Source organism: Triticum aestivum, chromosome 6D (genome assembly GCF_018294505.1).
Source record: "Triticum aestivum cultivar Chinese Spring chromosome 6D, IWGSC CS RefSeq v2.1, whole genome shotgun sequence".
Lineage (NCBI taxonomy): Eukaryota > Viridiplantae > Streptophyta > Magnoliopsida > Poales > Poaceae > Triticum > Triticum aestivum.
In genome coordinates, this window is record NC_057811.1 from 335,682,819 (window position 1) to 335,696,433 (window position 13,615).

Below are 13,615 nucleotides of genomic sequence, written 5' to 3' on the forward strand. Positions count from 1 at the left end.
CCAAAGGGTGGCCGCACCCCTCCCCATGGACTAGTCCGAATTGGACTAGGGAGGGGGGCGCCCCCTTCCTTCCTTCTCCTTCTCCCTTCCCTTCTCCTACTCCAACAAGGAAAGGAGGAGTCCTACTCCCGGTGGGAGTAGGACTCCCCCCTTGGCGCGCCCTCCTCCTAGGCCGGCCGCCTCCCCCTTGCTCCTTTATATACGGGGGCAGGGGGCATCCCAGAGACACAACAATTGATCTATTGATCTCTTAGCCGTGTGCGGTGCCCCCCTCCACCATATTATACCTCGATAATATCGTAGCGGTGCTTAGGCGAAGCCCTGCGTCGGTAGAACATCATCATCGTCACCACGCCGTCGTGCTGACGAAACTCTCCCTCAACACTCGGCTGGATCGGAGTTCGAGGGACGTCATCGAGCTGAACGTGTGCTGAACTCGGAGGTGTCGTGCGTTCGGTACTTGATCGGTCGGATCGTGAAGACGTACGACTACATCAACCGCGTTGTGTTAACGCTTCCGCTGTCGGTCTACGAAGGTACGTGGACATCACTCTCCCCTCTCGTTGCTATGCATCACCATGATCTTGCGTGTGCGTAGGAAATTTTTGAAATTACTACGTTCCCCAACAGCAAGGGCCACCTCCTTTGCTTTGGTTGCGGCGTTGGTGGCCAAGACATTGGCGGCCTCGATATCGAGCTGCCTTTGCCGGGACGCCTCCTCCATGTCGATCTTCCTCCTCTTGGCCGCCTCCTCCATCTCAAGCTTCTTCCTTTGAGGCTCTAGGTATTGCTTCATTTGCTCATCCTTGCTTTGCCGCTTCTTCTCGTCCCTCACATCCTTTTGAGACATCATGCCATGCAAAGTCTCATGCAAGGCCATGGATGAGGCATCACGTATGTCGTCCACCTTGGAGTTGGTCTTGCCCCTCGACCTCTTCAACGCCTCGCCATATCCACCTCCGGCGAACTTGGCCGTCTTCTTGCCTCTCTTTCTTTGAAGTTCACGGTATTGATCCTTGAACTTAGGGCATTGTGCCGGGCCTTGAATGCTTCCAAAGATTGAAATGCCTACACCACATGATCAATGCAATTGAACATGCAAACATATACAAGGCCGAAGTCTCATGGCCGTAGCAAGGAAAGGACTAGGATAAGGAAAGCATACCATGTCCCCAACGCCGAGACCACTCACGGGCCGTGCTTCAACACTCTCAAATGCGGCGCAATACTTGTTACACTCTTGTTGGATGAACAACCATCTCTTTTGAATCGAGGTGATGCCACGGTTGCTTGTAAGTTGGCAGGGCTCAAACATCTTCCTTTCATGGAATGTTTTGTGGACTCTCGTCCAAAAAACAAGGCCCTTTTGTTGCGCGCCGGTCTTCGGATCTTGGCTAATATCCATCCAACATTGGAAAATCAACTTGTCCTCATCTTGTGTATATGAACCCGTGCGAATGCTCTTCCTCCTCTTTTGTGCTTCCGCTCTTTGGGTGAGCTTGTCGATGAACAATGGCTCGCCATCAATATCAATGTCATTGCTTTCTTCTTCATCACCATCACCTTCGCAATAGATATCATCGTCTTCATGCCACGAGTCACCATGGTCGTGGTCAGCACGGTCGTCGGCCTCTTCATCGGCAACGTATTGGGCGCGGCCATCCTGACTTTGGGTCTCGTCGGGGTCGTAGGCACGTCCCTGCCCACCCTGAAAGATCACATCCTCCATGAACTGGTTGTAGAAGGGGTCGTCGACCGGTGGCGTTGGTATTGGCATTCCGTCGAACAAGACACGGGGGGACGGCATGGTGACCGTAAACGGTGGTCGTGCATGCTTTCTTTGCATCTCCACGGACGGCGGCCGGTCGCCGCTGCCGGACCTAGGCGTGACGTTGAGGTCGATGACGGCCGAGGGGCGTGGGGTGGATGGCGCGATCACGCCAATGTCCGGCGACCCCGAGAAACGGGTCTGGGCGTCGTGCCTTGGCGGGGCGAAAGCCGGGCGACATAGGCGTGGTCCGTGATGTCGGCGACTGGCAGTGCGGAGGCCGCGCGACCGACGAGCTTGTGCTCGCCGGGCCGACGAGCGCTGCAGGGAAACCAGTCGGACGGCACATGCCAAGCATGAGGAGGGTGTGCGCTTTGTTGACGATGTCCTCCTTCTCGTCGACCTCGGCCTTGCGCCGCGCGGCCTCCCTCGCATCGCGCTCGGTGGCGAACTTGGCCGCGGCGACATTGACCTTGACGACCGCCCTCCGGTTCCTCCTCTTCGCGGATTCCGCGTCCAACTTGGCGATCTCCTCCGGCGTGCACTACGATCGCGGCTTCCTTGGCGCCTTGGCCGCCTTCTTCTTCACCTTTCCGGGCGGGTCGACGGCCAAGTCGCCGGAATTCGGCTGGGCGTCGGCCATGGACGGGCGAGGGAGGGGGCGGCGGGAGGGACGTGGGAGGGTTTGGGGGAAAATGGCGCCAAATGGGGCGCGGGAGGGGGGTTGCTTTGTGCCACCAACAGGCGGGCCATGGGAGGACAAGCGCGTGCATCCCGCCAGTCCGCGCGCTGTCCGTTTCACCCCAAAATCGGCGCAAACTTGGGCCGGGGATGGGTCGAAAGCGGACAGAAAACGGACAAAAGTTCGTTTGCTCCCTCGCGCTGGGCCGTCTGGTTCGTCCGTTTTACCCCAAACGGACGTGCGCGGACAGGATGGGGTCGCGCGGTGGAGTTGGCCTGATTGATTGAAGTCTTGCTAAAAAAAGATTGGTTCTTTTTTTACTCCTGGATGTAACCACACCCCTCGCGTACAGTAAATTTAAAAAAAAACAGAAAATGGAATTTTGTGACATCAAATATACCCAAAACGTTTTAAGTGACTTGAGGAGGTTTGCACACAGAAAAATTCACTGCTCAAAGTTTTCATCATCATTTTGTTTCTCTTGTGCATAATCACCTAGAAACATTTGGGCCTATTTGTTGACGAAAAAGTTTGAATTTTTAGAATGTTTTCGATTTTACATTTTTGCAATTATTTTGAATTTGCTGTTCACCCGAATGTTGGTACACCGGTGTGTAGTGACACCTTTGCCCTCTGGAAATACAGGAGCACCCATTTCGCTTAGTCAGACAGTGCTTTCTTCTAAGAAGAAGCAACGACTGCAAGGAGAAGAAACTTGGCGCTCCTTTGATTCAAAGGAATTTTATAGAATTTTGATTCGTAGAATTGGATCTTATAGCAAAATCACCAAGAGATCATCTGTAATACTCCCTCCGTCCCATAATGTAAGATGTTTTTTTCCACTACACTAGTGGCAAAAAACGTCTTACATTATAGGACGGAGGGAGTATATTTTTTTTCTCTTGTGTATAATCACCTAGAAGCATTTGGGCCTATTTGTTGACAAAAAAGTTTGAAATTTTTAGTTTTTTTTATTTACTTCTTTTTGAATTTACTGTTCACCCCGGATGTTGGTACACCCGGGTGTAGTGACACTTTTGCCTTCTACAAATATGGGAGCACCCATTTCGTTTAGTGTGACAGTGCTTTCTTGTAAGAAGAAGCAATGACTGCAAGGAGAAGAAACTTGGCGCTCCTTTGATTCAAAGGAATTTTATAGAATTTGGATCTTATAGAAAAGTTACCAAGAGATCATCCGTATTATATTTGACGGGAAATTTAGCATCCACTTTAATCTCTTTTTACAGTTCATTTGTTTTTTCTATGGTATCGAACAATCTATGGTTCAGAACATTTGGTTTGCTAATCCTATGGGATTCAAGTAAACACACCACTCCAATCATGTATTTTTCGTATTCCTGTGTTTTGATATTCATGCAAATCAAAGAAGCCCTCAATGTTGATATGACAACGAGCCGGGCGCTTGATTCTAAATTATCATGGCATGGTAGACTGGTCAGTTGAATTTTTTTAGTGATCAGTTGTCAATGTCATGCAACTCCTGTTCAACCAAAACATAACGACACGTCCCGCCTACTGACTGATGTTATGACCATGGAAGTGGAAGGTCATGCCTATTGATTGTGATGTTATTAGGATAGAGAGAGGGGGCAACTCTTGTTTACCATCTGATAATCTGCTAAAGTTCCTTTACAAATTGAGATGACTGAAGCTGTCGCTGAAAACCACGACTCCAAACTCGGTGCTCTGGTTTTGGCACATTCTAGTATTCTGCAGTTAAAAGTTTTCAGCCTTTGTGTGGGCGTGATGGATTGACTGAAGCGACTGCCTTTAAATTACCATGGGATTAGTGTGAGAACACATACAAGAGGGTGTGATGGGTACATGCATGGATGAATGCGGTTGAAATACTCTATACAACATGGTGCAGTTTGATACAGCAAGCCTTCCAAATGGCAAATAAATACTTCATGTCGAAATGTCAGTAAAATGGGGAGCCAGCGATGGATTACCGACCCCAATATATTTTTAAGATGTTCAGAACCTGTGCCAAGTAAAGTATGCAAGGGGTAAGAAAATTAGAAAATACTGTTATCGGCCAACGGATAAAAAATTCATGCCAGGTAAAAAATGAAACTGCATAATGAGGAACCAAGCAGAGGGTATACCTTCGTGTTGGTGGAGCAAGTGTAGCACATTTCAGCTGCAGAACAGCAAGTGAAGCCTAACTATGCGTATAAAACGTGCGCATCGAGTGGAAACGCAATGTTACTATCTCTACACATGTTCGGACAAGTGTGGTACTGATGTCTTTGGAACACCCTGCGGCTCATTGGCCACGCTATTCTTGCTGGTTGAGCCCGTTTCATTGTGAACATGTTCTAGAAACTCCATAACAATAGGGTCAGTCCAAGGACATCCAAATGGAGCTTCATCGCCTGCTACCCATCCAAGATGACCACCCTCTGGTGTTACTATCAGTAGGCAGTTCGGATTTGCCTGAATCGATAAAAGAACAAGGCTAGTAACTCACTTAGGATACTAGAGAAGAACCAAACCAAATGAAGAGTGGATTCATGAATTAGAGTGGATACAAGCAGGTGAATAACAGGTGTGTGCTGAAATAAAAATACCTTGATATCTTCTCTGGGAATTCCCCTGGATGGTGCAATTGGATCATTATCCGCCTGCACACGATTAAGCTAGCATTAGAATTATAATAGAAAAGAGCAAACCATACAGTACCAACATATCCATGTGTGACGTTATTTTCTTGCTGACTTAATATGAATAGGTAGTGCCACTTCAAAACAAGCTATTGAAATCAGCATGTTTATGGAAATACAGAATAGATATCCTTTTGGGAGATCATTTTGTTTTTTCTCATGCGGAAACTCGGGTAAACATATGCCCCTCATTATAAATCACTGCCTCTAGTTTCGTCTTAATAGAGGACTAAGAGTCAGTCAGTTGGCTAGTGGTCTCTGCACTTGCACAGCCCACCCAGGTCTAACCGTTTGAGGCCTGGCCTTCCCCTACGGTGCTCGGTTGTTTCATCTAAATAAAAATGCCACGGCTACTAGTGCCTGCTGATGAATTCTTTTCATCTTAATGAATTGTAAACGCTCCTGCCGATTACTCAAAAGAAAAGGGAGTGCACAGCAGATGGTAGTAATTCAAATTTACTGTGCAGTTCATGAATCTCAGCGTGGCCTCCCCTTGTGGTGGTCAGTTGTTTCTTCTAAGTAAAAATGCCACAGACGCTGGTGCCTGTTGATTGAGTTTTTTTCGTCTCAATGAATCGGCACCACTCCTGCCAGTTACTTGGGAAAAAAAAGTATAAAACAGATGGTAGCAATTAAAAATTACTGTGCAGTCCATGAATGTGAATTGAGTCTTCCCGTTTTCCTTGTTTGCTTATTGCATGACTAATACGCATTTACAAGTATCGACTTGAAGCAACATATGCAATGTGAGCCATCTAGAATTATCGTTGCAGCTCCCCACACAACTGAAGTATGAACTCTGATCAATTTAAGCTTCCATTTCAAGACATTGGCAAGCATTCAAATATCTCCAGCTTTTATTTCGATGTTAAGATCCCACATGAATTATCGTGCATTGTAACATTCCTATTTCACCATTTTCAAAACTTCAAGTAAAACATCTTAAACTAAGTAATCAGATAGCTGTTGTTTCCAAATCCGCTAACGCAGTATAAAGAACTGGTAGCTTCACCTGTATGCACAATAAGGGTATGGAAACATTCTTGATAGAATCTGAGCTGCTTGAGTTGCTGTAGTAATCATCTACTGACCTGAAACCAAATGAAACTGCACACAATCGAAGTATCTTTAAGTGTGGGGTCAAATAGAAATAGGTAAAAAAACTCAATTCAGCTTGAGTTCAATGCAAACCTCGGGTTAGGCCTTCATCAAAATCTCTAACAGTTTTTGCATTGGCTGCCTTTGGTATGTCATATTCACCATCCAATCCTTCAAAAAGAAGTGCATGCCTAAAATTTGATGAAGTTCCTAAAATTCAGCTGTTAGAAAAGGAGCGTGAATATTACTTAGATTGCAGGAAAGGTAAACAAAAGGTTTACTTCTTAAATATAGCCCTCAGAGAGTTAGCAAGTGCTCTATCATAGATGTTGTTGAACCCTTTGTGGAAATCTTCATCTGCTATGACCAAATTAAACGGATTGCACATGGACACTGCTCCAGAAAGGGAGCATTTATCAGTCTCCTGGAAAAAAGAATTATTGAGTTAAGTTATGGACAGTCAAAGGAAACATACCTCTGAAAGCAATTTTATATAGGAATAAAAAGGAGTCAGTACAATGCTAAGCACTTTGATTAACATTGATGGCCACAAAGAAAAGTGGCACACATTGTCATAGGTGGATTAATTAAGCATCATTTGCTACTTAAGGACTTTTAAGTAAAGCATATAACTTTAATGAATATGACAATGTGGGAGGTAAAAAATGTTCTGACATTGTGTAAAACTGTAAATCTTAATAACTGAATACAGAGCTCACCTCGCCAAGGTAGCGCACAAGAATATTTGCTCCAAGAGACCAGCCAGCAGCATAGATATTAGATTGAGGATAACGGGTTAAAACATGATCGACTACTTGACGGAGATCTCCAGTAAATGAAGCAGAATAGAACTGTGCACAACAGAAGATAAGAGTCAATAGATTTAGAAAGTAAGATGTTCTTGTATAGTTTCTGCTAATTTGTTTTTGGAGCAGCTATCTTCTTCAATCTTTATATTTCTCTGCTTGGTTATGTTATGGACACTCTGTTGCTTCCTAGGTCTCCTCCACAAGATTCATACGCTGATCACTGAGTACCAAGACCTATGCTGATGATCAGAAAAAATGGTGTTCACACTCAACGGACAGTATTTTAATATGCCTGTACTAAAGATTAGGTCAGCTATCCTAAGAAATGCTAATAAGTTTAAGGATACAAGATATACTATTCCTAAGGGTAAAAAGATAAGAGGAAAAACATATGCATGCAAACCTAATAGCCTATTTTCCTTAAGCCATTGTCTGAGTACCAAGTATAGCCTCGAGAACTGGACATTATTTGTCATGAGATTCATGCCAATCAGCAGGTTTGTGGGCCATATAGTACCGCAATGGCCCATATCACACTGCTAAGAAAAGCTCAGTGCAAGCTGCATTATCACACTGGATGCAAATTAACATAAGATTTCTTTCCATATGACTTGCCACTAGCTCTATTTCTGGTCTTTGTTGCAGGAAAGAAAGTGGAGAAAACAAAGGCGCACTACAGGCAGTGAGGGAATGGCAGCTACCAGCAAAAGGAACAGTAGGACCGGTGTGTTGTTTTCTTTTGAGCGGCACATTTACATGTTTTTTCTGCTTCCTTGGCTTATGTGGATTGTCTGGATGATAGTCGAGAGGCTTGCTATATTGATGCAAAGTAACTTTTCTGGTACAATTTATCTTTTGCTTGCAAATGCTAGTTAATTGATTAGGAGCTAGGGAAAGGCTCTCGCCCCTGTGGGCAAGATAGAAGAACTATTCTTCTAATTCTTGTTTGCTTTATTCCACATACGGGGGTCCTATTTAAGGTTCAAGCTAAAAGATACTCCCCCCATTCCAAAATACTTGTTGTGGTTTTAACGGAGGGAGCATAATCCTAATTCAAATGATAAACTTCCTAACGAAGAGATCACGGAGGTCCTATCCCTAACTTGGTGCTGGGTGTGCCATGTACTTGTTGGAGTGTATATGTGGATTGTCTAGCCCTTTCCATCAGTTCGTACTTTTGGTTGCGTTGGCTACTGCATGAAGCTTAACAGTACTATACATAGATAACAAGCTATAACTAACTTTGCTGCATATCAGGAATGCGATTCAAGCACCTTCGCTGTGGTCACAGGACTATTTGCACATCCACGGCTATTGAATACCACAACACGCCATCCTTTGCTTCTAGCTCTCAAAAGCATATGTCGTACATATGTATCCTGACTCCCACCTGTCAGACCAGGCTGCCAATAACAAACCTCCAGCATCAAGCATTAGCCATAAGCTAGTTAAAAACTGTACGTGCATGAAAATACAAGTTTCACCCGCCTTTAAAAAAAATTGAAAATACAAGTAGAACAGTACACATAGTACTGCAGATAGCTAGATAAGATGTACAGAAAGACAATATGTTAAATGTCAATAGCCATGTATGCTGGAAGCAAAATTGACTTTGACATGATAGATGCAAAACATGAATTTAGCACGAGAAAGTGTTCGTTATGTGTTACGTTCAAAACTGTATTAAAACTGCCTATATTTTGTTGGCAGCATTTAGTTTTCTTTTTAACCGATTAGTAGCAAAATGCTTGGCTCTTCAGATCTTTGCTGAGCAGTCAGTTGAGTGCTTAATAAAAATGCAAACTTATAATGTCCACGGCATCCTTTTGCTTTTCTTCAATTGAACGTTATGCAGGAATATCTTTCCTGATTTAATTTGCACAACACTAGAATAGTTAGTGATGTTATACTAAAAATTAGTAAATTACATCGGTCTAATATGATCATGATGAATAACGTCATCTTTGTAAGTATATATGCCCACTGCTAATGTTTAGCCATGGTGCTACTTGGAATATCATATGCAGTTGGAATCAAACTATATTTCAGTCTCCATGTGCTCCCGTAGATACCCCTATATTTCACCTAAGATCTCTTCACCCGACAACATGAATCTATTTACAAACTGAACTTCCAGATGTACAATCTCAGGAATGCAACAGCACAATTAAATCCTCCTACACGGAGATGAGAAATCATCTCAGAACTAATCAAAACTGGCATCACATCCTCTCATTTCAACCAATGTTTTAAATAGCGGGCTATGCCAAATAGCGGCGGACTTCAAAATCAGCTATAGCGAGCTATAGCAGGCTATTTGTACATGAGACCATTTAGCGGCACCCGGTTGAAAAGGCTATAGCCGGCTATTTAAAACTATGATTTCAACACAGCCAAATTACACACGGTTCTCTACCACAAGGCGAAAGTAAAATTTAACAAATATCGCGGCATAATCTTAGCTACTCTTATTCACTCAAATACATCTACAGCACCACACATAACTCTAAACAGATTTCTACAACTGATCTGAAAACGAACCAAATCCAACCTCACTGGCATTTATTTATTTATTTATTTATTTTGAGAAGCCTCACTGGCCTCCATGACGCTAACAAAATGTCACACTTCCGTTGTGTCCTCTTTGCAACACTAGAGAAGGAAAGCGACGCCATACCAGAAGGATTAGCACAGGCGCGTCTCCCGGCAACGCCCGGTCGTCGCCGGAGACCCAGTCGAGGGCGACGGCTCCGTCGTCAGGGGTGCGTAGGCATTCGCGCCGGAATGCCACGGTGGGGAGCGAGCGCGTGAAGGCCGCGAAGATGGTCTCGACGTGGCGGTTGGACGCGAAGACGGGGAAGGCGCGGTACGGGCGGCGGAGGCTGTCGAAGCCGGCGAGGAGGCCGCGCCGCGCGCCGGCGATCTCGAGGCTCGAGTGCGGGAGGAGAGGCTGCTCCCCGTCGCCGTCGCGGCTTCGAGAGGAAACGATGGAGGAGGAGAGCGACATGGTGGTTGGTAGGAGTAGGTAGCGGAGGCGAGGGGCGAAGCGGCGGGCGGTGCCGGCGAATGGGGATGGCGTTTGTAGTGCGGCCATCAGATCAGATTCGCGCCTGCAGTGTGCACTCAGGTTTGGAATACACTTCTCGCTTCTTTGGACAGCTAGGAACCGAGGAGCCAGTAGGAATTGTGGTTGGGTCGTTGACACGTGGGGAAAAGGAGGATCAAGGAATTATGAGACTTTTTTTCTGGATCAATATATAGTCGTGGCTGTAGAAAGAACACCAAAAACAACATCAAAGATCATCAAGCAATGACTACAAACACTGGAGCAAGCCGAAGACGCGCTACGCGGCAATCATCAAGTCATCATGCTAAGACCCCAAGAACAACACACGAAAACAATAACCGCAAGCGATGAAGAGAACCGTAGATCGAAAGAATCAGACATGTAGATACACAAATGCAGACGAACGAAAATCGGTCCCATGTAGATCCACCGAAGACAAACGCCAATCGAATTCTATGGAGTCCATCGAATATACACCTCCACACGTCCTCTAACAACACTAGACGCACCGCCATGACGGAGACTAAACGGGGAGAACCTTATTCCGTCTTCAGGAAACCACACGCACGGGCGCAGGACCTTCCTGAGCGGGGCGCAAATCCTAAACGAACACAAAGAAGACTTAAAAAACGAAGCAGAGCTCTCACGCTAGCAAGGATCGAAATCCACAACGCCTCATTGACCTAAGGGCACTGGAGACAAGACAGACCCGCGTCGGCACGTGTAGGAGGCGAGAACCCTAAATCGCCTGAGTCACGGGAGCACATGATCAAAAAATTATGTTGTTTGACGCAGACCAGGAGACGTCGACGACCACAATCCGCGAAGCAAATCGCTGCCCCGAAGAAGATAACGCCGATAAGGGCTTGTAGAAACTCCGAAGACCATGAAAGACGACCAAATCCAGATGGATCCATTGAAAGCGTAACTGACCAGATGACTAAAGACCCGTCAGAGACACAAAACCACACCCCCTCCGCCGGTGATAAGCACACCAACTAAATGAGGTTAGGGCGGGGAAGACAATTTTCTAAACTCAGAAGTGATGTCGCCACACCATCCCAAACCAAACACAAGACTCCCTAAAAAATCATAGAAAACATTACCCGCGTCGTTGTGCGCCAATTCTGGATTTGAGAACAAACTCGTCGCCGACTATAGACATGAGTCGAGCAGTCTTCTCCAGTGGCCTAGCCTAGTCGGGTTGTCGTAGAAGCTCACCACACTAGATTCGTCCAACCGTCGGCGGCTTCACGAACGCCGTTGTCGAACACCGCTTGACGGAGGCCTCCACACGAGTCCTCATCTCCTTGTTGAAAGGGTCTAGATGACGACTAGGGGGTGAATAGGCGTTTTAAAACTTTTATGGATTTGGCTTTATCCTAATGCGGAATTAAACTAACGGATACCTCTCAAGCACAAATCCTAAATATGCTAGGCTCAACTAAGTGCACCAACAACCTACGCTAAACAAGATAGGTACTTAAGCAAACTAGCAAGCACAAACTATATCACGAGATATGGAAATGTGGGAACAACTAAGCAATTCAACTAGCACAAGATATATCAATATGAGCAAGTATGAATTGAGAAAAGTAAAGAGTATGGGTATGAGATAACCACAAGCGAGTCGGGAACGCGGATTTATCACGAAGCTCACACTCTTGAGAGTGCTAATCTCTGTTAGAGCGGTGTCGAGGCCAAAGCTCGGGGCGTCACCAAGTGACTCACCGTATTCTCCCTTTCGAGTCACCCCCAACGGATGAGCCTCGATTCACTCGGGGTTGGTCTTGAAGGCGACCACCACACCTTTACAATCTTCTCCGGAGCACACCACAAACACGAAAGCTTCCGGAGGAACTTCACCACCTAGGGCAAAATGATGTTTAGAAAGTGTATAAATAACTGTCAAACCGGTGGGGAGGAAGGGCTCTTTTATAGCCCCCCCCCCAAAAAAAAATTAGCCGTTGCGGCTCCAACGGACACTTCCTAGACATCCCGTGCCCACGGTACAAGCCCTGTGCGCACGGATGCCCCGTGCCCACGGCCTCATACCCCGTGCCCACGGGGTTCCCAGAAACAGCATGCAACAGCCCACTAAACACATGCACAACCTTGTCATACGAACTCCGAATTCGATGATCTTGGGCTCGTTTTAAAGCTATGGAAAAGCCCAAGGTCCTCACATAGAGAACCACCCAAGATCAACAAGAAAGAATGATGCAAATTATGCAAATATTTGAGCTCTCTACATGCGGCGTGATCAAGCTATACGCCCGGAAGTCCCTCTTGATAGTACGGCTATCAAACCTATAATCCGGTCTCCCTCCAAGCACCATGAGACCAGAAAAACTAGGAAAACCTAGCTAAGTTATACCTTTTCCTTGAACATTCCACTTGAGCTTGATGTTGACTTTAATGTTTGCCTCAAGTTGGAGTCATTTTCTTGTCCACAATCACTTGGTGAAGATACTCGAAATGCTTCCTCATATTGTAATGAGGGAAGCCTTAACTTAAGCCCATCTTCACATGGACATTATCATGATGTGGACCGCAAGCTTCAAAGCATGTAACCTCTGGCTTCTCATCTTGCACTTGGCCTCGAACCCGATGACCATCACCACTTGATGTCATGCACACATAGGCTACTTGAAATCTTTCCTTTTGATGCGAGCCCATGAGAAACACCTAACCCAGATAGACATAGCAAACACATAGCAAGGGTTAGGTAACAAAGCACAATTCACAATTACTTACCATACCACTAGATCACTTGATCCCACATGGTACAAAGATTGCACTTTGTGAGTTGACCATCTAGATAATCTTTGAGCTTCATCTTGGTCAACCAACATCTTTACTCATGCCCCATCTTGGTTTCTTGAAATCCACAATGAACTCTTCATTTCCCTTCATTGCTTCAAGACTATATCACCAAAGACTCTTCCATGGCAATATCAAGTTCCACTATGAATATCATCTTGGTCACCACATTCTCTCCTAAAACTCCATCGTAATCTCTTGAGAGGCACAATGAATTCTTCACTCTAGTTGCTTGCTTCAAGACTTGATCAACCTAAACCCAACATATGAGCTCACCATGATCTTGTCTTGAAGCCATAACTTGAATTCTTCTCTTTAACTATTGTCTCAAACCCTTGATCCTTAAAAGCCCAAATATGTTAATCTTTGAGATCTTCCAATGAACTCCACCTTGAACAAATTAGGTTGGACATGGAAATCAATCTTGATGGATTCAATAGAAGTCCCCAAAGACCAACTTGAAACCTCACTGAGCATGGGATCTCGAAAGCCAAAAACCTAGTCCCCATTACACGGGGTATCCAGAGAGTTGACACTCGACCCGTGCGCACGGTACAAGCCCGTGAGCACGGGGTATCCAGAGAAGGATACCATGAGGACTTCTTCGGGTGCTTTGATGGCATTCTTCACAAAACAACCCAATGCACTTCAAGCATCACTATGGAACATATCTTCATATAA

The 13,615-nt window shown here is 45.5% G+C and overlaps 1 protein-coding gene across 1 annotated transcript; it reads right to left on the minus strand.

Annotated features, from left to right (window-relative positions):
• Positions 1-4,240: 4,240 nt before the first annotated feature.
• LOC123144963 (embryogenesis-associated protein EMB8) lies at positions 4,241-10,202 on the minus strand. The gene is made up of 9 exons (XM_044564240.1): positions 9,722-10,202; positions 8,319-8,447; positions 6,955-7,086; positions 6,517-6,659; positions 6,329-6,426; positions 6,150-6,244; positions 5,045-5,098; positions 4,580-4,910; positions 4,241-4,455 (listed from the first exon to the last, which is right to left on the minus strand). Exons 1-8 carry the CDS (start codon positions 10,136-10,138, stop codon positions 4,689-4,691), a joined length of 1,290 nt encoding a protein of 429 aa, XP_044420175.1. The 5' UTR covers positions 10,139-10,202; the 3' UTR covers positions 4,241-4,455; positions 4,580-4,688.
• Positions 10,203-13,615: the final 3,413 nt, after the last annotated feature.